Source organism: Phodopus roborovskii, unplaced genomic scaffold, assembly GCF_943737965.1.
Source record: "Phodopus roborovskii unplaced genomic scaffold, PHOROB, whole genome shotgun sequence".
In the NCBI taxonomy this organism is placed as follows: Eukaryota; Metazoa; Chordata; class Mammalia; order Rodentia; family Cricetidae; genus Phodopus; species Phodopus roborovskii.
In genome coordinates, this window is record NW_026126407.1 from 52761350 (window position 1) to 52787148 (window position 25799).

General features: G+C 42.0%; 1 protein-coding gene across 12 annotated transcripts in view; it reads left to right on the top strand.

Moving 5' to 3' along the window:
- The first annotated feature begins 4272 nt into the window (after window positions 1–4272).
- Window positions 4273–25799, top strand: part of Rbfox1 (RNA binding fox-1 homolog 1) — a 1049790-nt gene continuing 1028263 nt past the window's right edge. The window contains exon 1 of one of the 12 annotated variants that reach the window (XM_051181369.1): window positions 4273–4504. In XM_051181369.1, coding sequence (XP_051037326.1) covers window positions 4460–4504 — 45 coding nt within the window. In that variant the 5' untranslated portion in view covers window positions 4273–4459. The remainder of the gene's footprint in view (window positions 4505–25799) is intronic. The other 11 variants (XM_051181375.1, XM_051181367.1, XM_051181376.1 and 8 more) reach the window with 11 other exon arrangements.

Consider the following 25799-nt stretch of genomic DNA (forward strand, 5'->3'; position numbering starts at 1 on the left):
CAGGATTAAACTTAGGGGCTCACACATTCTATAAGTAAACACTCTACCATTGTATCATACCCTTGGTTTTTGTTTTTATTTGGTTTATGCCCCCTCTCCTTGCCATCATATACATACTTATGCATATTTATGCATATGAGAGAGAGAGTTGGAAGGTGGACACACACACACACACACACACACACACTCTGAGGGAGACAGAGAATCTCATGTAACATAGGTTGCTCTAAAATTTCCCCTTGTACTTGAAGACGACCTTGCACTTCTCCCTCCCTCCCTCTGCCTCCCTGGTGCCTCCATGCTAGAGGTCAAACACAGGCCTTCTGCACCATGCTAGATAAAAACACTCTACCAGCTGGGCCACATGTCCAGTCCCAAATGTTCTTGTAGAGGAAGGAAGAGAGAGAGAGCTGTCCACCTCCAACATCCATTATTTATAACGAGTTTTGTTTATTTGGTTTTTGCATTGTTAGGGATTGAATATGGGGCCTCACACATTCTAGGCAACACTACCTCTGAGCTATACCCTAGCACCTTTTTATTTTTCATTTTGAGACATGTTCTGGTCAGCCCTGGTTAGCCTTGAACATACAGACTTACAGAATAGTTGTGAATAAATACTTCAGAAAGTAGGCCCAGTTTCTAACTTGCAGTTTTATCTCACTATTTCATTATTGTTATTGTTGTTTACTAAAATGTATGTGAATTTGCCTTCATTAGCATTAGTATTGCTGTGATGAAACACCATGACCAATGCAACCTGGAGAGGAGAGGGCTATTTCACTCACTGTTACATCATCATGAGCAGGGAGGGCAGGAACTCAACAGCAGGAACCTAGAGGCAGGAGCTGATCCAGAGGCCATGGAGGAGTTGCTTACTGGCTTTGCTCACATAGCTTGCTTAGCCTGCTTTCTTTTTTTCTTTTCTTTTCTTTTTTTTTTTTTTTGAGTTTTTTTTTTAATTTTATTTAATTTTATATAACAAAGTCCAATTAAATGAAAACAAACATTTATACACAATATTTGGGAATTTGGGCGTCGTTCTTTCCAAGCTACTTCCTGCTGGTAAGGGGCGCTGTCTTGGGGGGATTTGAAGAAGATTCAGATATCCTGGCTGTAGTCTGTAGGGCTGTTTTGCCAGCTGTTTTGAATGTAGGATTAGCTTGTACTCTGTTTCAGGCGGTCTGGTGTGATCAAACCTCATTAGTCTGGAAGGAATCCACATCTTTTCATTTTCTGTGGAAATAAAAATAGAAATCCTTTTCCCCAGTAACTTGTCCTTCAACTTAAATTTTGGAGTCAAAGCATTTTTAAATTTAATTTAGGGAGGGAGGGTTGGGGGGGAGGGAGGGAGGGAGGGAGAGGGAACTGGGATCCACATGTAAATTAAATTTAAAAAATGCTTAGCCTGCTTTCTTAAGGAACCCAGAACCAAACTCCCATGGATGGCACCACCCATAATGGGCTGTGTTCTCACTCATCAGTCACTAATTAAGAAAATATCATATAGCTGGATCTTATGAAGACATTTTCTCCACTAAGTTTCCTTCCTTTCAGAAAACTCTAGCTTGTGACATATTAACATAAAACTAGCCAGGACAATATTCTTCAGTCTTTCAACCCTGTACATAGTGATACCTAAGCAGAAATGATGTATTTGTGTCTTTTTTCTACTGATCTATAGTATTCCAGGTTAGGCTATATTATTTTTTTAAGTTCAATGGGTATTCAGTTTATGGTGCTTCATCTTTTTAGGAAAGGTGGAAAATCATAGCGGAGAATATACCATTTGAGTATGTTTTTTGGACACATGTTAATGTGAATATGCCTGCTGCTTGCTGGGTGTGCATGCTTTCCCAACAATGACCCTGTGCATGCGGAGTGCATTCAGGAGCTTCTTCTCTATTCCTGGAAGGATATCTGTTCCCTTCATCCTTTCCTTGTGGAATAGGAGGAAGGAAACAACCTTGTCCCAGCATCATCTTGTCTTGTAACTCCAGATGCTTGTGGAGACCCCTATTTCCCTGTGGATAAATTTGGACACTGTTTTAACTCTTTGCTGTGCCATTTTCACATGATAATAGCAATTTATATCAATAACCAGGTCTGGCAACATCTGCCAAGGTTGTCACACTCAAGTGATTAAATGGCCATATGTGCCCGAGAACACAGGGACAATGAGGCTGTAATTAGGATTTGCTGTCTCCCCACCGGCTACCCGTTCAACGTTTCACTTCGAATAACCTTGCTTTTGTGAACTGATTTGTGAATCAAATTATCCCACAGAGAATGAAGTTTGTGCTGTGATGATAATACTTTATAGCCACAGATCTCAGTAATTTCACAGGGTGTCAGCAAGCTGAAGTCTAAACACCTTTCTTCCCTCTCCCCTAATTCTGTAGAGGAAGGCATCAGAGGTGTGATACAGGTTAGGAAGTTAATTTTGGGTCTGCAGATGTGGCTCCATTGCTAAAGTATTCCTGTAACATGTAGGAAGCTGTGGGTTTGAGCCTAAGAAATTCAGAAACACAGCATGCTCATAATTTTAGCACTGGCTAAGTAAGGGTGAAAGGAACCCATGTTCAATGTTATATTCAGCCACTGCACGAGTCCAAGGCCAGTGTAGGAAACACAAAACCATATTTAATTAATTAGGGAGTGTAGTTGATTCAGTACCACGGAATCCTTGAGAAACAATTTTTACCTGGCATCTTCTTTGGCCTCCTTTAAATGTCACAGATGCTAGGAAAGGCAAACATAGGGAACACACAGAACTCCTATTAACACCACAAACAAAGTGAAAACACTATCTTAATGTCATATCAAAACACACTTCCGACAGAAGGAGAAAAGTCCCTTGTCATTTACTTCCTGAGGTGACACAGAGAGGTAATGATTGTGTAAGGAGTTGGCACATCCCAGAGAAACCCTGGAAATATGGCCTCAGTGTGGAGTTGCAATAAATCTGAAAGCAAACACTAGAGATATTTATCTAGTTTTGAAATTCGCTTACCAATAGAGAAGAGCACCATTCACAGTGTGTTGGGTATTTAAAGGTTAAAGAAGACAATTCAATGCTGTAGTGGGTCAATGAACACTTCACCCTCCACCAAATGTAGGGTATGTGTGTATGTGTGAATTGGTACAGGTAAATATACACGTATATGAGATGTTCTCAGTATTTGCATATGTAGAATTATAACATCCAACTCATAAACACTTGAAGAAACAAGGCCATTCCAGTGAGTGTAGCATGCAGTTCTCACAGTAAACAAGAGAGAAAATAAAATTTTCAATTCCAAAAGTCCTGCTTCCACAAAAATTGAAGCTTTGGTCTCAACACAGAGCATCAGATAGGGGAAGGTAAAAACAAATGCCACTCATACCTAGTTGACACCCAGCTGATAATATCACACACTCAGAGTGGGAGGGATTTGTAGGGGCCTTGGGGAGGGAATAGGACATTTGCCTGGCTGCTAATGTTACTGGAGGCAAATCCATTTCAAAGCTGATATTTTGAACCTCCACCAAATGTTTTCAGCCCTTCAATCCAAGAGCAAAGTTCAGTGCTTTCTCATTTAGCTCAAGAGCTGGGGAGATTTGAGGTGCCAAGGAATCAACTCCCCTAAAGGAGCTACAACTGCCTCTTGGGGGGAAATGGAGGCAGGCCATTAGCTGTGGTGTGGTGGGCCAAGGGGTCTCCCAGCCTCCCCAGAACTCCTCCATGAAGTCGCATATTGGAAGTCATAAATACCAGCCATGGACATTGTGAATAATGCAGGGAGTAGCGTAAGTAATTGCCAGCGCTGATATCCTGCCTTGGACATCTCATTGCTCCTGAGTTAAAATTGGTTGTCAAGTGAGGACTCTGGGGAGCGTGCAAGGTGCCCTATTCTGTCTTGTGGTACATATTTAATGCTTGAAAGAACAAGGGAAAAGACACATGGTGGAGGGGGGGCATTTGCCATCAGTTCTACACTTTCCAAGTGCTTGGGAAAGGAGGGTAGCATGCAGTTCTTCCCTTGGTTGCTAGACTTTACAAAAATTAAAAACACCACCACCACCACCACCCCCACACACACACGTCCAGTAGTCCAGTATGGCTGTCCATCATTTGTCTGTCAGCCAGCGTTGCACAGTGGTGGGCTTGTCTTTGTGTGCTCCTGGCGCTTTGATTACCTCCCTGCACCAGGCGCTCTCTCTTGCACCACAGCTGCGTGCTTGCTGGATCTCTGGCCTTCTGGCTTGTTCAGGAGGCCTTGAACACCTGCTGGTGGCTGGAGCAAAAGAACCCAGGCTGGAGAAGGCGCCACCAAGCACAGCAGAGAGAGCTGGAATCATTGACATTGCTAGCACGTGGGTATCATTCGCTGCTGCTGCCCCGGCACTTCTCCCGCCTCGCGTTTCTCCCAAAGCGAGCTAGCAAGAGAGGGAGCAGGAGGCGCTTTTGCAGCAGGCGATGAAATCCTGGCAGCTAATTGCAGTCGTGGGAGATGCCCTTCAGGTAAGGCGAGAGAGGGAGGCTCAGAGACACTGTGGGAGGGGGAGCCAGGGACTGAATGGGAGGGAGGGAAGGCAGCGCAGGCACCAGCATCAAAGCATCCCGGAGCCCGCTGGACGGATGCTCAGGAGGAGGGCGCACAGGGACGGGGGCGGGCGGCAGGGGGAGGAGTGTGCGAATTGACATTCGGGGCTGCCTGTGGCAGGCGAGCCGCCGCCAGCCGCTGTCCAACGTTAGCGCAGAGAAGGTGGCGGGCGGGCGTGTGCGCCTCTGGGGCGGTGGATCAGACTCTGGACCTGGAGGTGGATGGAATCCAGGGAGCCCTGAGAGGCAATGGCAGGACGCAGATGTGTGTGCAGCGAGTGAATTACACGGTGTAGGTAAGTTCAGCTCTGGAGTCTCGCCAGATATGATCCGGATTCGCCCCGGGCTCCCCGAGGGTCCCCTCAGTACCCGGAGAGCTTAGACCAGCTGGGGAACCAGAGGGTAATTTGATTCGCTTTAACAACTGGAAGTTCGCGGGAAACTTCCCTGTTAATAGCCATTGGCTCCATTGAACTTTATTCCCGGAGATGAATAAGCGTTTATAAAGGACTGCTGTTAGAAGACCTGCAGACTAGGACTGTTATTTTATTGTTGTTGTTTTGTTTTGGGGTTTTGGGGGAGTAGGGAGGAAGCAGCACTTAGTGCTGTGCAAAGAAGATAAGAGGTTGGGGGAAAATGAATGGGCAGATGGGCCGCGCGTTTGGAAAGTTGGCACGCTCCTCTGCGTGCGTGTGCAGAGGTATTGCATGTCGCCAGAGACAGGTCGACCCTGCCCATCACACAGGCATCGTGCTCTTACACCATTTCATGAACAATACTGAACGCAAGCTTTACCTTGAGCATACAGGCCCTGAGCTGTGCTATCTCATGGAAGAACTGTCTTTTCTGAGACAGCCAATGAGAGAACATGTACACAGTGTTGTACACATCATTCATTAGAACAGAAAAAGCATCTGCGAAGATGATAGTCCATCCCTTCTGCCATTACTTCTAGGTGATAGGTGAAAGTGAGGGAGGGCTCTGCGTATTTCTTTTGGTAAGAGAGCTGTTTTCCCGTTTCCTACTTAAAACAGATCCAATCAGAATTCTGGACCCAAAGTTTCGTGGCAGCACCCCATTAGTAAAAATGATTATATCATCTGTGGAGGGTGACTTCTGGTGTCATCAGATGGCTCAGAATTTACTGTCTATATAGTTTTCATTTTAGTCTTACAGGTATGAGTGTAGCTTATTCTGGAGAAAGAAAAAAAAAATCTCAAATAATTGTGTGATCATCCTATATGGTATATGGTTTAGCTCCCAGGCTTCCAAGCCTTTCTCAAATTCTCATAATTTTGACTCACAGGTATGTTCACTCAAAGGGTGATAGTATCAGTGAAGCGGAGTGAGTTGCGTTGAGGTCACAATGATTACCTTTGTGGCAGGTTATGTTCAGGCCAATGATCTAAACTAGCACCAGTTGTTTACCACTGGTCTGTGCAGAGATACTGGCACTTGTGATATCCTGTAAGAAACCTATTCTATGTTTCTCCTCTGCTCACTCCATTCCCATAACTCTGGCTTAACTCAAGACCTAGGAAATAGGAGGGTCTCCTCCTTCTGCCTCCTTTCTGTCTTCACTGGTCCATCCTGATGTTTCCTTGCATTTGGCTGTCTTTATTAGTTTTTGTTTGTTTGTTTGGTTTGGTTTGGTTTGTTTTTCAGGAAGTGTTTCAGGTTGCTTCTGCTATACATTGTTATAGAAATAGTTTAGTACCCAATGACAACAAAGGAGACTCAGAATCTGGCTTGCCTTTTGCCCCTGAAACACTTTGATCACATACAAGACTTATTTAGCATCAGACAACCTTGTATCCTAACCTTACAGAACATGAACATGCAAACTTTGCTCTTCATTTCCTCTGGCCCTGACTCTGGGAAAATGCTGTTGTAGCACAGAAAGAACTGATGGCTGGCTAGCTGGCTGGCAAGCATCCTTAGCCTCTAGCACTTGACTGAGATAAGTGTAGTTTTATAACTGTTACTCTGTATTCAAACTTTTGTTTTATCCGTTCTCTGTCTGCATTTTCCTGTGGGGCCATTTTAATCTGTCATTCCTTGGACCTGATAGAGGTATCTGTCAGCATGGACTTAAGGACAGGTTCAACTAAAACAATGTATAACAAAAGTCAATGTGTTCTCTAGACTCTTATAGAGGACTAGCTGATTAATTACTACCCACCCCAACCTGAGCATTGGAGCCTTCTCTCTCCCCAGGAGAACTGTGATACAGAAATTAAAGGGGATATGAGAGAAAGGGCATCTTTTAACAATTGCTTACCTGTAAGTGCTGGTCACAGAAGTGTCATGTTTTATAACAGATTGGATATATGGAATTCATTACCATATTTTCAGACAACCTTCATCCATTTATTGTCTTTGTTTGAGGGTAAATAATATGGCTGGGAAAATTTAATCTTCAAAAAATGAACACTAACACATCCTGTGAAGGAGTTCATCTTGTTAACTGAATTGATTCATGGCTTATGTATGGGGTGCTTGAGCTAAGAAGTGAAAAGTGATCTACCAAGTAAGAAAACATGTGACATACTAACCAAGGTTTGATGTTAGGGGATTGAGATGGCTCATTGCATAAAGGAACTTGCCACCAAGTCTCATGACCTGAGTTCAATTCCTAGCCCCACATGATGGAAGGAGAGAACCAACTCCTGAAAGATGTTCTGTCTTCCACATGTGTAAGCACATGCATATGTGCATGTACACACACACACACACAAATAATAATAATAATGATAATAATAATACAATAAAATATAATAAATAGCTTACTGTAATTTACTTCATTTTAAGCTCTTGTATATTGAATTTTATATGTTTAATCACAAAAGGCATTGGAAGACATGTTTTGAAAGTAAAGGAAAGTGAATTTACATGTGTAGGGACATAGGGAGGATTTGTGAGGGGTTGAGGGAAGAAAAAGAATATGATCAAAGAATATCCCTTTATAGACCTTAATTTACCCTCATGTGCTGATTTTCTGATAATTATTAAAGTGAAAATGAAAGAGAATGTGGGGACCCTTAAACTTGGTTGGTTGATTGTTGTTTTGTATATTAGACTTAATTATGCTGCTTACTAGAAACGTGGGAGCATGAGGGCTCACTGGGGCCTTGGGTGTGTTTATGGGTGTGTGAGTTTTCCTATTTCTTCAAGTTTTGGTGCTTGACAGAAAATTCTTAAATATTATAAACAATAGTAAACTGTAGAGAATGGGATGAAGGCAATGTTTAGCATTGTGCATTTAAATTAAATCACACAGGACCAACTAGAAACCCCTCAGCTTCCACAACACCAAGGCAAACAAATCTTCAAAAGCCAGTATTGCCATATAGAACTTGGAATGGAAACTCCTGCAAATTGTTATTCAATAATGTTAATGTTCTAAACAATTTTAGGGAGTGATATTTTTTAATTGATCTGAAGTTGATGTGAGGAGTTGTGGGGATTGTCTGTGAGCTCGTGAGCCCAGAAGGCCCAAACAGCTAACGTCAGCAAGAACAACTTGCTTTTGATTCAGTAGAACTAGGTTATGAATTCAAGCAATTAAACATGACAAAAAGCCCAATTTCACTGACTAGATTAGTATGCTTCCAATTTTTCCGGCTCCATAAAAATTTCAAAGTGTTCTTTCTGGTTAGGTGCTTGCATAACCACTAGGTGATGAAGGGCTCCCGTTTCTCCCCTGCTTGTGATGTCCAAAGGCTTTGATGTCACAGATGTGAATAGGGTCCATTGGATGTGGGAGACAATCAAGTAGTTGAGGAGTTCAGTTTAAAGCCAGAGTGGGGAATGAATAGTAGTTAGTTCATTGGTATTTATCTGCAGTGAGTCATCATATGGCCATTTCTAATGGAGTCCAGAGGAGTCTTCAAACAGTGGTAGAAATATAAAAGTGTATCTGGTTTTCAAAGGTGTAATGATATTTATAGGTAGATGGTGGGTATATGTGTGTATTTACATATTTATGTATATAGTGCATATATATTTAGACGTGATTATATCTTATACTATATTAGACATGCTGATTTTCTTTTTGTGATTTTGTTCACTTTTCTCTGTTTCTACAGAAGTAAAGTCTAGTATTCTGGATTAATGTTTAGCTTATTACCAAAGCTTATTGTTCTTTAAAATGGGCATGCTTCTAGAATAATGCTTAGTTCAATATGTTTCCACTGAATTGCCTGCAGCTTTTGGACAGAGAGCTCAATTTCTCAGTCTGGTTTATTCCATTGCACAGACACCCCAAGGAGGACCACTCTAGCACCATTTCCCTCACACACCCAGTTCACTCCATGTCATCCAAATCAAGCAGCTCTTTCCTTGGCTGTCAGCTGGCCAGAAAGGGCACAGTGCCTGGAGAATAGTGTTGGAGTCTCTGCAGCCCTCCCTTTGCTCATTTCAACAGTTCTGCATCATCTGCTGTTGATGTGTGTGTTTGTCCTAGGATTGGAATCTCTGCTTGTCAGAAAAATCTTGCTGCTGAGGTAGGGTTATCCCCATCACTGTGGTAGCTATTTGGGTGCATAGTTAGAGGCCTTGTATTATTGGAACATGAGGATGGATGAAGGCTTGTCAGGGCACAGTGACCATAAGAGTAGTTCAATGCAAGTGCAGGGCTCATCCTGCCTTACACTTGTTTCTTCTGGGCATTGGGCATTGGACTAAGACATAAGCATGTCTTCTCTGGTCCACAGTATAATTATGTACCATGTATACTGTTCTTCCCAATTCACAGATGGGACAAGGATTTTCCAGACTGGGTGACTCAGGTAATCAGACTCCAGACTTTTTTTTAAATTCTAACACACCAAGATACCATTGAAATTTACAAATCTAAAGGCAGGAAAGAGCTGTACAAATGGATGTTTATCAGATGTCCTACACTAGCAGGAGCTTGTTTTTACCCCACCCGGGATGTTTGGTAACACTGGAGATGTAGGTAGGGTTTTCACACTTGGGCACAGGTTGCTGTTGGCATTCAGTGTGTGCAGGTCAGGGCTTCCAGGATACCTTCCTAACCCAAGGCAACTCAGAAGAGCCTACCCATAAGTGCTTGATGCTGAGGTTAAGTAATGGTACCCTAGGCAGTATTGGGGTGAGGATCTCTAATAGACACAAGCCAGCACAGAGGGCAGGGAATCCCAGGGCTTAAAATTTTTAAATTCCCTCTAGATTCTGTGAACAGGGTTACAAGGCAATAGTACATGAAGCCTCCCATTTTCTTATGGGATGCCATTAAAATGGTCATAGCTGCTTGCTCTGGACATTTTGCCTTACAAATAAGATGTGGTCCATTGTTGTTGAGGTGCTTGTTTTTGTCCCCCACTCCCCCAGTCCTGATTTCATCAGGGTTAAGTTCAACATTGCTGAGTGATGCTGTTTCTGTCCATGGTGCAGACACATGAGCAGAAGGCAGACACATGAGCAAGTCTCAGAATGATTTGTGCATGGATTTTCTTCTATCAGTGTTCAAGTGCCATCATTGTCTCCTTATCTTTCAACTTCGACACTTAGCTCCGTATATTTATTTAAGCACATATTGTTTCATACTGTCCAAGTGCTGTTGCAAATATTTTTCCAATTTAGTTCAACTTTCAAGAATAAGAGTTGGAATTGCTAGGTTCTCTTTTTTTTGCAGTGGCAACAGATGTCCAGAGAAGTGAGTTGCCCAAGGTCACCCAGCTTCTAAGCGGCTGAGGTAGAATTTCAACTCCAAAGTGTGGGTTCTTGGACCCTTGACAGGAATGATTAAAAATTAGAAGTGTTTAGGCACCATTGTTTGATGAGATTTGTGAAACAAAAGACATTTTGTTTGGGGATAGTTGATTAAGAAAATTAACCGTATTTGGAACAGCAAATATCCTGACATTTACAACTTTATTTTTCAGTTAAGAACTTACAGCCCACTGTGGTGGTTCATACCAGTAATTCATACCTGAGGGCTGCATGGCAGGAAGAGCAGGAGTTCAAGGTCATCCTTCTCTACTAGTTGGCATGGTATGCTGAAGACCTATCTCAAACAAAAACAAAACCAAACTAAATTCAGGTAGCAGAGGTGGCTTAGCAATTAAAAGCACACACTGTTCTTGCAGAGGACCTCAGTTTGATTCCCAGTGTCTATGTCAGTCATCTTGCAACCAATTACCTGTAACACCAGCTCCAAAAGATCTGACACTCTCTTCTGGCCTCTACAGGCACTGCACACACACACACACACACACACACACACACACACACACACACACACACGTAAAAATAAAACAAATCCTTAAAAATGAATGAATGTTTAAATATTTAGATTTAATAAACCCAAATAAATAAAAGAGTTAATAAGTAATCCTGTACTAGGGTTTGGGAGGATCCGAGTGTTCTGTATGACTCAATCATGCCACTACCAACAGAGTCCTAGGAAAGTGCTGAGGTTCACTGGGTAAGAGTCACAGCACAAAGGCAAAGAGGTGGTGGTTCAGCAAGTGAATCTCTTGCTGTGGAAGAGTGAGGATCTGAGGTCTGATCTCCCAAACCCATGTAAAACTATATGTGACCATGCATATCTGCAGTCTAGCATCCCTATACAAATCTGGAGATGGGAGAATGCTTAGTACCTGGAGCCAGCCAGCCTGGCATAAACAACAGAGAACAAGAAGAGACTTTGTCTCAAACAAGGTAGAAGGTAAGAACCCACATCCAAGGTTTTATCTGACCCCCCCCCCAAGGCACACTGTCACACAAATGTGTCAACACTCATACATATAGTTTTGCACACAAATAAAATATTACATTAGAAATAATCTGTTTCTCTATTGATTGTGGTATTAGGACTACATAGAGTTCAGTAAGAAACCCATCACTTTGGTGTCCTGGTGCTCTTAGAATTTTCTAGTGAGCCTGAGTGATCCACAATGAGTGTGATGAGGTGGACATGGGGCTGTTGATTCCTGGCTCAGTTTTGCTCATGCCAATTTGTTTATTTTCTTTCCTTCAGGCCATGGGAGGGACCATGCTTATCTTTTTCCTGTTTGAATTTTTAGCATGTAGCAAATGCTATGAAAAGAAAAACAATTTGAGTTGATTTTTAAATAGAAGTGCCAATTTGACACATTTTATTCTTCCTTAGAAGAAAAATGAAGATGAGATATCTTGTGAGGCCGCAATTAAACACGTGTACTCAGTGTGCAGAAGATGGGAGAGGGAGCTCACCTGAATGAATGAGAACAACTCTTAAACGGATGGAAGAGCTTGTATTTCCTGAACTGTCTTCCTGGGGAATGTGGGCGGTGCGGGGAGTTATACATCCAATGCCTCCCATATTAAATACACTTGCATGGTAATGTGAACCATAGATCTGAGAAATACCAGTTCCAGGCCAGGCTTCTCCTTGTTCTTCACATCCAGACTTGCATATCACTTAGGCCTCGGTTCATAGCAGCACACAGCTCACTGCCCTGGAAGTCCTTAATCACAACTTACAATCATGAATCTCCCTCTCCCCTTTGTTATTTAAAAACAGCAACTTGCATATTTTTACATAGGAAAAGAGAAAGGGCCATGCCTGCCCAGCTTGAATCTGCTCAAACTAAATCCAGTGAAATGGACCATTGAGTTTGCTCCCACCCAGCTCCTGAGGCAGTGCAGGATCAGGGCTGGAAGTGGAAACCATTACTGTTTTGTGAGTTTCAGGCCCAGTGAACTCACAATTGAACAAAGAAAGCAAAATGTGAATCCTATTTTGGAACTGTCAAAAGCTCATGTTGGATCCATTATCATCAAATGTCCTTTTTAATACAGTTCATCGAATTGGCTTTTGTGGGATACCTATTATGTGTGTTGGTTCAGGAAATGGTTTAAAATGGGGCCAGGATTGGTTGCTCAAAGGTAAAGTAAATGACATTAAACACACACAGCAGGACTACCTAGTTATGTTCTGTAGATGTTATAGGTCTATAATACTACAATGAAAATTATATGCTAGTATATGTGATTGTATGTCTATTGCATTAAGTTATATATAACATGTACATATACTATGTGTGTGCATAGATAAAGGAAAGATGGAAAATTGCATTTTAAAACACATTCTCATTTTATGTGTGTGAGTGTGTATAACTGGATGTACATATGTGTACCTTATGCATACAGTTCCCCTAGAGGTCAGAAGATAGGTAGCATACGCTTTTTTGGAGCTGAAGTTGCAGGTGGGTATGAATCCTGGCAACCAAATTCAGTCCACTGGAGGTGCAGCAAGTGCCCTTAACTGTGGAGCTGTCCCCAGCCCCAGAAATTGCACTTCAAAGTACCATTTTAAGTGTGTCCAGTGACATAAATTTCTAATATATCCCACTACCTTAATGTGAGCCTGTTATTAGAAATAATGATGGTGCCCTACTTACTTTTCTGTTACTGTGATAAAATAAAGCAACTTAAAAGAGGATGTGTTTATTCTGACTCTCAATCCAAAGGGATACTGTCCATCATGGACAGAAAGACATGGCAGTCTGGTCATCTTGCTCCTGCACTCAAGAAGTAGAGAATTAGCTGGAAGTGGGATCAGAATATGAAGACTCAAGGCCTTCCTCTCTGACCTTCTTTCTCCAGTGAGTCTCCACCTCCTAACAGTTTCACAGCCTTCCCAAATAGCACCACCATCTGGGAACCATGTATGAACACAGGCGCTTGTGTGGGGCATTTCCTATTCACACCCCGACAGGTGGCCACTGACCAATGTTGTGTTGATGACAATGTTAGTGCCCAATACAAGGAAATGGATTTCTCTGGAGTTATTGAAGAACTTTCCAAGAAGCTAAAAATTTAAGTGTTCTATCAGTTATCAGGTTCAGGCTTCCAATTCTGTTGGCCGGAGAGCAAAGCAGGGTTGATTGTAGTCCCTTAATTACCTGCTCAGTAGACAGAGTTCAAAGTTGTCACCCTTCTTACTAGCACAGTTGGCTGGTTTGTACTAAATACTGTGGTGCTACCTCCCAGATCAGCCTGACTGAATTTGAACCTTCAACAACTCTTTGAGACAGGTGTCCTTCTAAAACACATTTTTATGATGGAAGACTGAGTCTTGAGATGTTTTTCATGTTACTAACAGCTATTATTTGGGAAGGGTTGGTGACTGATTATGAAGCTTGACTTGAAAGTTCATATCTTTTTGTGACTCATTGCTCTGCAGTCATTGTGATACAATAGGTTAAAACTGACTGTGACCCAGGTCAGGTGATTTGTTTGACACTAGGAAGTCCCTGTGACCCTTATATCAGTACTAACTCTTTTACAATCCTGACCCAAATTCAGAATGATGGATGTGTGAGTGGGTGTATAGAAGAATAGACGATGGTTGGATGAGGATGAACAGGTAGGTGTGTAGAAGAATGAAAGAGTGGATGGATGGGTATGTGGATAGAGAATGGATGAATGATGGATAGGTAGAGGGGGGAGGGCTGGAATGATAGATGTATACACTTATTAATGACCCAGGAGGAAAATTGATAAAGTATAGAAATATAGTTTTCAGAGATGTATAATGACTAAGAAGCAAATAGGAAAAATTATTAATTTGTATTAAGTTTGTATGTGTGGTATATGTACTTGGGCTTCTCTCTCTCTCTCTCTCTCTGTGTGTGAATGCACAACAGCACAACAAATGTGTCAGGTTCCCAGCTCTATTACCCCTTGTATTATTTTTCTTGAACCAAGATCTCTCATAAAAAACCTGGAGCTAAGATGGCCATTAGTAAGCCCTAGTAGTCTACGTGTCTCCACTCTTCAACGCTGGGATGACAGGCATGTGTGTGTATACACACCTGGCTTCTTACACAAGTGCTTGAGATTCAAACTCAGGCCCTTGAAATAATTCTGCAGTAAGTGTTTTTACCCACTGAACTATCTCCCCAGGGTGGAGTGGAAATTCCTCGGTAGTGATTATGCACCTATTCATGTTTTTGGAGCATGTTCTACTATGTGTGTCTGTCTGTGAGAATCTTCATGTGTGTAGGGCATTTGTATGGGAAAGTCAGAGGTTAGTCTCAGATGTTGTTCCTAGGTAGCCATTTGCTATGGAGGTTTGTTACATTATTAAAATTGTATCGAGTTTTAAAACATTAATTTTGTGTGTGTGTGTGTGTGTGTGTGTGTGTGTGTGTGTGTGCATGCCTGCATGCTTGTGCAATTGCTGTAGTGCACATGCAGAGGTAAAAGTACAACTCATGGAAACTGGTTCTTTCCTTCAACCATGATGGGTCCAGGTAACCAACTGTGGCAAGCACCTTTACTTCTCAGCCATCTCACCAACCCCTACCATGCTCTTTCAGACCAAGTGTCTCACAGGGATCTAGGGCTCTCCAACTAGGCTAGTCTGGCCTGCCACTGAAGCCCAGGGATCAACCCATCTCTGTCTCCACAGTGTTGGAGTTATAAGCACATGCTGCTACTATGCTTGGGGTTTTATGTGGGTTCTGGGGACCAATCTTGGATCTTCATGCTTGTGCAACAGACATTTTACAAACTGAGTTATTGCTCCTCCACAGAAGTGAACAACTCTGGTAGTGAAATCCCTTGTAAATTCAATATTTTTTATTTGGAAATATCTTCTAATCACTCCCTTACCCTAGAGATGGAGATCAGTGTAGGCACTGTCATAGACTTCCATGATACTTATTGCTCTAAAGTCACACAGGAAGATGAAGATGAGGAAGAAGAAGAGGAAGTAGGAGAGGAAGAGGAAGAAGATCCCCCCCTCAAAAAACCTAATTTCAAACCAAATAAAGATTTGGTTTGAAATTATAATTCATTCAGGTGTGGCAATGGGCACATTCTCCAGAGTGAAGAGCTTGAGGATTTTTGTTTTTGTTTTGTTTTTTTTTTCTCACAATTTCTGGAAATGCGGAATCTGAGTGTTAACTGCAATGGTTTGGCTGTGGAGGAAAAGCAAATTTCCCTGTTGCTGTAGCCACTTGTCATTCATTGGCAGTACCTTGAAATCATGATCCTTATCCTCCCAGCTGTGTGTGTCTGTCAGGGACTGCAGGCTGCTAAAAGTTGTATACTATTATTTTTTTATTCATCTCTGGGTCATTTCATCTTCTCGCACAAGGCACATGAATGGCTGTGCATGGAAATTGTATTCTGTGCTGTGTTTCCCACTGTGAATGATGTTTACTATATATTTATGAAAACACAGCAATAACAAAACCCTTTATATAGCCTTTCAATTTGCTGTAAGGGCAGATAAAATATTTTTATCTTGAGCTGAACTTCATACCTTGGGAGATGCAGTCAGCCCGACTTGGAATAATAAAACACTTCAGAGAGAGGCAGGTACTGTTGAGCTTGCTTCAGAAGCCTGGGCACTTCACTGGCCACAGTGCCACTCTTTGCAGTGTGCCACCTGAATACAAAAAGGTGGGACGATCAGTGTAATGTACAGGACTTCCAACTTAAGGAAACAGAGTTTGAATTTTTATTGTTTGTACATGAGTGGTATGTGTACATGTGTGTGCAAGGATCTGTGCCCATTCACAGATGGAGCACAGAAGGAGATATCAGATGTCCTATTCTATGGATTTCTGCATTATGCCATTGAGACAGGATCTCTCACTAGAGCTAGACTGGCAACCAGTGTACTCTCTAACCCCACTGCACTGGAGTTACACAAGTACAGGGCCATGCCTGGCTCTGTACATTAGTGCTGAGGGTTGAAGTTAGGTCCTCATTCTTTATACAGAAAGTGCTCTTACCTGCTGAGCCATATCTAGAGCCCGGGCATCACAAATTTTAAGGACATCTTCATGGCAAATCTGTACTGCATCCAGTTGATGCCCATATACCTTGTTTTCTTGAATTAAAAAACAAAACAAAACAAAACACTGTGAGGAAAATTGGTCATCCCAAAGGCCCAAAGGGGAGTCAGAGCTTTATTCTCCACTTTTTTGTTTGTTTTTGTTTTTTTTCTATGTAGATTTGGTACCCTGTCCTAGAACTCCCTCAGTAGACAAGGCTGGTCTTGAATTCACAGAGATCTGCCTGCCTCTGCCTTCAGAGTGCTGGTATTAAACTATATGCCACCACAACCCAGCTGTTCTCCACTTTTATTTGGGTAGTATTTTCACTGAGCTTTTTTAGTGTATATGCATGTGTACATTTTTGTGTTTATGGGCACATATATGTTCTTATGCACACATGATGCAAAGACCTGAAGTCATTGTTAACTAGCATTCCTCCATCATATGGCTCATTTTGGGGGCAAGTGTTTCAATGAGATTGCTGATTTGTCTCAATCAGTGGTCTGTGAGCCCCAGAGATCCTCCTGTCTCTGCTTCCCCAGTGCTGGGATTACAGATGCACACTTCTCAATACCTAGCCTTTCCATGTGGATTCTGAAGAACACAAACTCCAGTCCTCAAGCTTGTGTGGCAAGCACCTGACAAGCTGATTTATCTGCAGAGATAACTGTCCCAGGAAACTGTAAGGTCACACAGGGATGAAAATGCCCTTTTATAGTTTCCTCCCATGGTAATATCCTCAGGGACCTGTTTCTGTAAAACTGTATTGCCATATCATCTTCAAACTGCGGGCATTGCTATGATCCACTGATATCTTCAAATGCCCCCAGATTTGCCCAAGTTTGACTATAAGTCTGCTTAAGTCTATATCATGTGCAAGTTCCTGTCTCCTCCTTAGCCACATTCCAAGGATTCCTTTTATAACTATACACCCCTTTCCTTTCTTTCCCCTTTAACCTCTGAACCACATTTCATTGCAGTTTCATCTCTAAACTTTTATCATTTCACAAATGTTGCATTAACTGGAATCACAGTATCTAACCTTTTAAAATGTTTTAAAATGTATGCATATGAGTGTAGTATATGTTCGTATGTTCATGTGTGTGCTTGTATATATGTACATGTGAGAGTATGTTGTGTGCATATATGGAGGCCAGAGGTTGATGTTCAGTGTCTGTCTTTATTGCTTTTGATATTGTCCTTTGAGACAGAGTTTCTCCCTGAGCCTGATGCTCACTGATTGTCTAGATGACTGGCTAACTAACTCAAGGGACCCATCTGTCTCTGTCCCCCAGAACTGGCTTACAAATGTGTTTTCCCAATGCCCAGCCTTTTCATGAGTGCTGAGGGCTGAAATGCAGGTCTTTATGTTTGCCTGGCTGGCACTTTGCTTACTGAGCCATCCCTCCAGCCCTCAGTGTTTAGCCTTTTGATTGGCATCTTTGCTCAGAATCCCTTCCAGGAGTTTGCCCATGGCTAGTGATCACTCTTGGTAACTACTGTCTCCTGAAGAGTATGTGGGTGAGCTCTTACACAGGAAGCTGCTGTGAACATTTGTGCATTTTCATGACCATGAGTTCTATTTCCTAGGACCAAGGCCCAGGAATGAGCTTTGGCCATTTTCAGAAAATTTGAGTGTGTTGTGTCCATGGGAAGTATATAGAAGATGTTTAAAAACTGATATGTGAATAAAGAGAAAATCGTGTCCCCTGCTGAATGTTTATTTCTGCATGAACATTATGCTAAGTATACAGAGTAGCTGGCATTTCTGTTGCTTCCAGGATGTGCCTGTCTGGGCCTAAGGCTTTTTTATGTACAAACACATTCATTCTTACAACAATAGCCTTAGCTCTTGTCTTCTCATTTATGGACGAAGAATGGGGTACAAGGTACTTAAGTGACTCTTCAGAGATGCACTGCTGTAAGGATGCCACAGTTTTAAAAAGTAATTGATTCAAGTCAGTGACAGTCTCTGTCTAGTCTCACTCTTAGGAATTCCACAAGAAGACCAAAATACAGAACTGTAACATTTATGAAGAGGTCATAAGTCTGTCCCATGCAGGGTCCCTGGTTGTCAGTTTGGTCTCTATGAGGCTCTATGAGCCCAGGCCACCTGTATTTAGAGAGAAACAGTGAAGGAGGAGTGGATGGAACTGTAAGGGAATCGGGGGAGGGGATGAAGGGCAAACTTTGGTGGCAATGTAAAGGCAAAAGAAAATAAAATAAATAACCCTCAAAATTAATTAATGCATTCATTTTATATATATATATATATATATATATATATATATATATATATAATCACTTGAATGGGGTTGTCTATGGAGGTCAGAAGAGGTTGTCAAACCCACTGGAGCTGCAGTTACAAAGTGGCTATGAGCTGCCTCACCTGGGTGCTAGGGATTGCCTAGGGGTCCTCTGTAAGAGCAGAAGCACTCTTAACCACTGAGCCATCCACATGCCATTCCCTATCACACACCTGTCAATCAGAAATCTCTGGGCTGTCTGGGAGGGCATCACACATTGTGGTTGAGTTAACATCTGTGAATGTAATAGAAGCCTCAGTAGTCTTGGATACATGCAACAGTCAGGGACTGACTTCATGGTCCTGCAATTCACCATTTTGCCTCTAAGCTTGGACACTCTGTCATCAGGGGTGATAACTAGGCATTCATATGCTGCTCCTCCTTCTAAGGTCTCAATGACAAACCAAAGTTCAGTTCCACTGAAGCTTCCTCTGGGAAACCAATGAAAATGTTGGTGAAGGATGACTGCAAAGTTGTGGTACTGAAAGTCTTCCCAGCATGGATAGCCACATAGATGGAACTCCTGTCAATTAACCTCTGCTACCTTATTTATGATAACACCTGTCATGATCCTGAGGCCCAGTACACTTATGAAATAAATGCCTGCAGTGGGCTAAGAGGCATTGGGTACTCAGGTCAGAGTTGCAGGAAGCTCTTCACCCTCTTTCTATGAAGGAATGTCAACAGGCCCAGCTGTGATGGTCTTTTGCAAACACACACATCTGGTCCCATGGAGATGGAGGCAGTTTGGCTCAAAGGAAAGTGCTAAATAACACCTTCTGAGACAGATGGATACTGCTTCAGGCTTTTTGGATCTCAAAGAAATGGATTTCACAGTCACTTTTGGTTACACACTGTAATAGTTCACAGGTCTTCATGGGGGTAGGTTAGACCCTTTGAAATGGCTGAGATTTACCTTCTGGCAGTTTCAGCTCCTTACCCTCAGTCCTGTATTCACCAAAGACATGGAGGTGCTGGTTGACCAGGTCCACTCACCAACCCAAGCTCAATGCAGCTGTTTCTAACAGCATCCTCAGAGTCACTTAATCTAAGTCAAGGAGATTACATTCCTCTGAAGACATTTTCTATTTTTCCCTGGCTTGTAAAGTATTTAATATTTTTCATATGCCTCAGCATAAAGCCATCTGTTGCAGTGACAGGACAAAATGTTGACAACAAGAACAAGTGTATACTTATGGAACAATTCCATGAGATGCTAACAAGAAAGACATGTACTACTAGAGTTGTCATGGAGAGTTTCCAGGGAAACCTGGGAGACCCACTGAAGCATTGGCTCTACTGACTTGTCATTCATTATACAGGGCATGCACCTTATAACCTCTGCCCTGTAAATGCAGACTGGATGGTCAAATGTGGTGACGGAGACTTCTATAGAAGAAGAGAGTAGTCTTACCTAATATTTAGCACTTACATCATCATTCCTCATTCATCCATCTATCCATCCATCTATCCATCCATCCATCCACTCATTCATCCATCCATCCATCCCATCCATTTATTCTGTTGTCATCTTTCACTTCCCTGGGATAGGCAGAGTGGGAACCTGCTTGGTCCTGGGCACTGGTGTGGCATCCAACACTGAGTTTTGTTTTTATACACTCCAAACTTATCTCATGTATTTCTCTTTAATAGCTGCATTGCAGCCTTGCTAATAGAGAGGCAATCAGCAGGGAATCAATTTTAGCTGCCTACTTGAATGTATCTGCTTAGGTGCAGCAAACATTCAAAATTGCTGCTATCCCACATTGCCTCTTGCTGAGATGGGTCTGGATAATCAAAGCAAGGTCCTTCAAGCTCAGGCACCCAGGACTTGGAGAGAAAAACAAAACAGTTAACTGCACTAGGTTTGGTATCAGACAAGTGCTATGCAAGGTGCCATATGTTGGCTGGCTTGTTTGAACCTCCCTAATGGCCTATGTGGCAGGGTGGGGTCATTTCATTTTATAGTTATACTTTTTAAAAACATGGCCCAACATAATACAGTTACTGTTAAGGGGTCTGGGGTTTGATAACAGGTAGGTATATTTAGCACCAGCATGCTTACCCTCTGGGGATATAACAAAGGTGAGAAGAAGTTGTGGAATACCCCCTCATCAGTTATTGGAGAAGTAGAGTTGGAGAAGTGGAAGGATTGCAGAGAGCCTGGATTCTCCTCCTGTTCTTGCCTAGTCCACTGCTGTGACTATAGTTAATAGTTGGTAGCTTTGCAAATTACACAGGGAAGCTGGTAGAAAGATGAAGGAAAAGAAAAAGAATAGTTCTTTCATTTTTAAGTTATTGTCTCTCTCTCTCTCTCTCTCTCTCTCTCTCTCTCTCTCTGTGTGTGTGTGTGTGTGTGTGTGTGTGCTTGTGAACCACTGGTGTATGTGTAGAGGTTGGACAACAACTGGAAAGAGTTGGTCTTCTTCACCCATCATGTGTGTCCTGGGGATTTAACTAATGTTGTGAGGCTTAGTGGCAAGTTCCTTTGCCTGCTGAACCAGTTCCACAAGTTTTATTTTTTTTAAAAGAACTGCAAAAGAGAAAAGTCTTGGAAAGTAACTCCAAAGTCTCCTTCATATCTCTCTTTCCAGTTGTTGACAATTGTGAGGAAGTACCTAAAAGCAATCACTGGCTTTTCCACTTGACCAGTAAATGCACGAATAACACGTGCAAGCATGGCTTGTTCTGTCAAATACTGAGAATTCTGGTTAGCAGGTCTCCTGCTGATAGCCTGAGAACATAGTAGCACTTTGGAAAGATTCATAAATGATAATGTCATTGGGTCAGGTTAGCTCAGGGACCATTATCAGGATATCCAAAAGGAAAGGACACCTCATCTTCTCAACTGTTCATTTATTGCACTGAACTTCTTGGAAGGACATAGACATTGGTTCTTAAGCAGATCCACTCAGACATCTAGATTCTGCTTGCCAGTAGGTATTCATCTCGATGATTAAACCATGAGAGGCCACAGAACTACTGAGACAGAGAACAAATAAACAAAGGAAAATTAGTCCCTTGCATGAGCATTCCTCAAAAATACATGGTATTCATGGATTAAATCTATCTAGTGATAATTTTGCGAGTCCTAACATGTCCAAGTAATTGTTATATCTACAATATTTGAATGATATCATCGAGTCCTATTGAGGAAAGACCATGCTATTTCTCATTGTTAAAAGTCAACTTATATTTGTAATCCTCCAATGTGTTATACATGTGTGCAAGTGTATGGGGCTACTTGCCCATGGGACTATGTGCCAAGGCCAAAGGTTGACATTAGGTGTCTTTAATTGTATCACCACTCTATTTTTTGAAACAGAGTCTCTCACTGAACTCAGCTTGTAGATTTGGGTAGACTGGCTGGCCAGCAAGCCTATGAATGTTCTCTTCTCTGCCACACTTTCTATACTAGTATACAGATGAATGTTGTCCAGATCCTCATGCTGTACCCACTCAACCATTTCTCCCATTTCATGGTTTACTTTTGACTTATAGCCATGTCAATATGCATAGCAAAACCCTGCATTGTAGTTAATGTCTGACCTGTGTCCCTAATATTGACACATCTGTGCACAAGGCATATAGTAGGCAAGATTGTGTTAGAGACTGTCTCCCCAACACACCCCGCTTTTGGAGAAAAGATTTATGTTTAATGCAGCAGAGAAAATAAATTATTACCATTCCATGCTTGTGTGATAGATTGGTAATTAACTTGTGTCACCATTTGGCCTTTTACAACCGTGTTTATTCAGCTCTATGGAGTACTTTGCAGGAGTGATCAGCCTGGCATTCTTTGTTGACTGTAGATGCTGGTGTTGGTGGGCTGCGTCTTCTGCTATTGACTGGGAAATAAGTTGGTTGTTAGGACATGATTTTCCATTCTTCAAAATGATACGGTGACACAGAGAACTTGAAAGCCACCCTGGAATTAGAAAAGCATAAAGAACTTGCCTTTTATGCACTAATTGAGCCATTCTGCCCATTTTCTTTGCAGGGTTACTTTTTACACTGTTGAAGCATAGCAAAGATCTGAGTGTAAAAAAAAAAGGTAGGAAAAATGTTTTAATTAAAGAAAAAAAAGTGGTTGTATGTTTCTTAACTCGATTTGCATTGTAGGTTAAGTGCCCATCACCCAGTCCAGGGACAATGGTATTAGATTTGTAATAAGAAGAAGTGAAGCTTTTCGTTTTGATTGCATTGGGTGTATTTTTTCATCAGCGTCTCCCACGTGAGCCATGATTCCAGGACAGACTCGTGTAATCTTCTGCAGTGGGAATGATTCAGCCTGAAAATCAATAGGGCATGAGGTATTTCAAGTTCTCATTATTGTAATGTGTCAACATCTCTTCAGTGACCCCAGAGTCCTGTGTTGGCTGGTTTTTCCCCTGATTTATTGTGCAATCTCATAGGGCAAACTATAATTTCACTTGGAATCAGAAAGTCTCCATTTATGGTTTGTGTCCCAGTCTCTAGTCATTAGGGCATTTGTGGGGGAATCGATACCTCCTCTTGTTGCCAACAGTTCAATGAAGTTGTCACCTGCTTGGATTACAAAGGAGAATGGGCCAATGGATGCAGGGTGAGCGCACTAGGCAAACTGTGTTTGGAGAAAGGTTTTATCTGATGTTCTGCTGCTGCCAGGTGGAAGGATGGCCGAACTAATCATGACCTCCATTCTAGAAAACTGTAGACACAGAGTTGCCACCATGCTTTATTTTTCTTTTGCCATCTATTTGTAGACAATGACATTTTTCTTAAGGAGGGAGACATTCTGCCTTCTTGGCACATTTTCTCGAACCTGTTGAATAGCGTGAGTACTTCCTAAATACCTAATCATGGCACTAAGGCTGTAGAGACAGCATTTATCCTAATTGGCAGAGCACCTGGGAACTGAAGGAAACTCCTGCCAGAAGATCAGCACCTGTTTTCAACCTACCATTCATCAGTATATAGTCCTTCTATACATAGACATGCACAGAAAAAACAAAATGCATATCCAGTGCCCATCAGTTAACCATGGGCCAGAATGTTCATTCTGAGTAACCATCCCTGAAACATTATTAAGTTTCACAATGTTGTAAATACTGCACAGATCCCTCTCAGAATGAGATGAACACTGGATCATATGAAAGAATCAAGCCAAGAAACTATAGACATTTGAAGAGTGAAAAAACATAGGCTGTTTAGAGGAGACATTGAACCTAGGCAATATCTTAGATATCACCTGGTTATCCAGACACTACTATCCTCTTCGTCCAAAGATGATAAGCCAGCACTGGCATGTGTTCAGAAAACAAGTCATCATGTAAGACAGTTGACTATGCACATGAAGGTCATGGACTTTCATCTCATCCTTTAATAAGTACTTTTGTTGATTATAAGGCTTCCTTGATTGCTTGTTAAGTTTGTGGTTGATGGTGTTGGTTGACCAAGATCACTGTCTTTCTTTCTGACATACTAGAAAGAACCTCTACCCATTGGAGATGCTCTAGAAAGAGCTGACTTGGTGAGCTATAATACTGCACAGCCAGCTTGGATCTCTAAAAAAAAACTGGAGGCCCCCTAGGGGCACACACTCTCTCTGCTCTTGAGTCTGACTCCTTGTCTTACTCCCGCTTACCAAAGTTATAGATCTTTTGACATGCTCAGCATGACCTGTTCAACAAACTAGGAAAGGGTCTCTTTATTATATTTCATAGTATGTTTCTTAGACATTCATTCCTTTCGCAGATATTTCCTCAGCTCTGTAATGAGAGCCAGGAACCTCATTCATATATCCTCTTCTCAGCTACAAAATGAGTCATTTTCCCTGGAGTTCCTTTGTTATTATTGGGAGTGATCGACCTTGGTGGTCATAGCCCTCTTGAGATTCCTTTTCTTTTCTGTATCCATTTGCTTATTGTTGTATTAAATACTTGCAGAGCCCCTGCAGGTACTGGACAATGGTAGTGAGCAAGCCAAAGTTTCTTCTCTGGTCATGTTTGCATTATAGTTGCAACAAAGTGAGAGCATGACTTTGAGTGACTTCTTCAGAGCTCCTGAGGTGAGTACACATTTCCTACTCCCCTGGAAATCAGTGGGACCATTTCTTCCTTCACCAGAGCTAAGAGATCACCTCTGTCGACTTTGGTTTTTATGCACCCTGAATGGGAGGATATGTACAGAGAAAGTCCGTGGTTCTATCCTATGTTTGGTTGCAAGGAAAGTTGGCATCAGAACCAAGCCTGTTGCTGCATCTTCTTGAAGCACCCTGTAAAAACCCAAGAGGAACCCATGCCCCTACTGCAACAATGCAGTCAGGAGCCCAGTTCACCCCATCATGAAAGATCTCCAGCAAGGACTAAGGGCAAGTGTGAGGACCTGAGTTTTGATTCCCAGAATTCACATAAAGACAGAAGAATTAGAACACATCTGTACTTCCACACTTCTACTGTAAGACTGGAGATAGAGACTGGAGAATTCCCAGAAGTTCTTGGGATAATTAGCTCTGAACTCAGGACACACACACACACACACACACAGAGAGAGAGAGAGAGAGAGAGAGACAGAGACAGACAGAGACAGACAGACAAACAGATAGACAGAGATAGAGAGAGTTTTGTAGAAGTTACTTTGAGACAATCACTCAGAAGGGGCTTTTGCTAAAGAGAACTAACTCTTCACCTATAGGTTCAAGATAAAAGCCTGACACATATGCCCTCATTTTGTGTTTGTCTTCTATGCCTATGTGATGAGGAATTTTTCTCCAGGGCACAACCTTGTCTTCCATTGGGGGTGATTGCTTTCATCAGGAAGGTCTGTCCTATAAAATTCTGCTATTCCTGGAACCTAGGATAACTTTAAGTTTAGGACAGTGACTTATCTCTGTGCTTTCAGTCTTTAAGAGGCCCTTATAGGCTGGATAAATGATCATTGAGTTTTTAATTAGTATGCCAATATGCAGAGATAAGCAAGTGAACCAAAGTAAAGGAGACAGACCTTCCATCTACCTGTCATCATCTGTACACTGTTACCCTTTCTAAGGCAGTTAAGGTGCAGGATTGAGTGGCAGGTGGAAGCTCAAGTAAGGGCCTATGACTCCTCTTTCTCTAAAGAAGT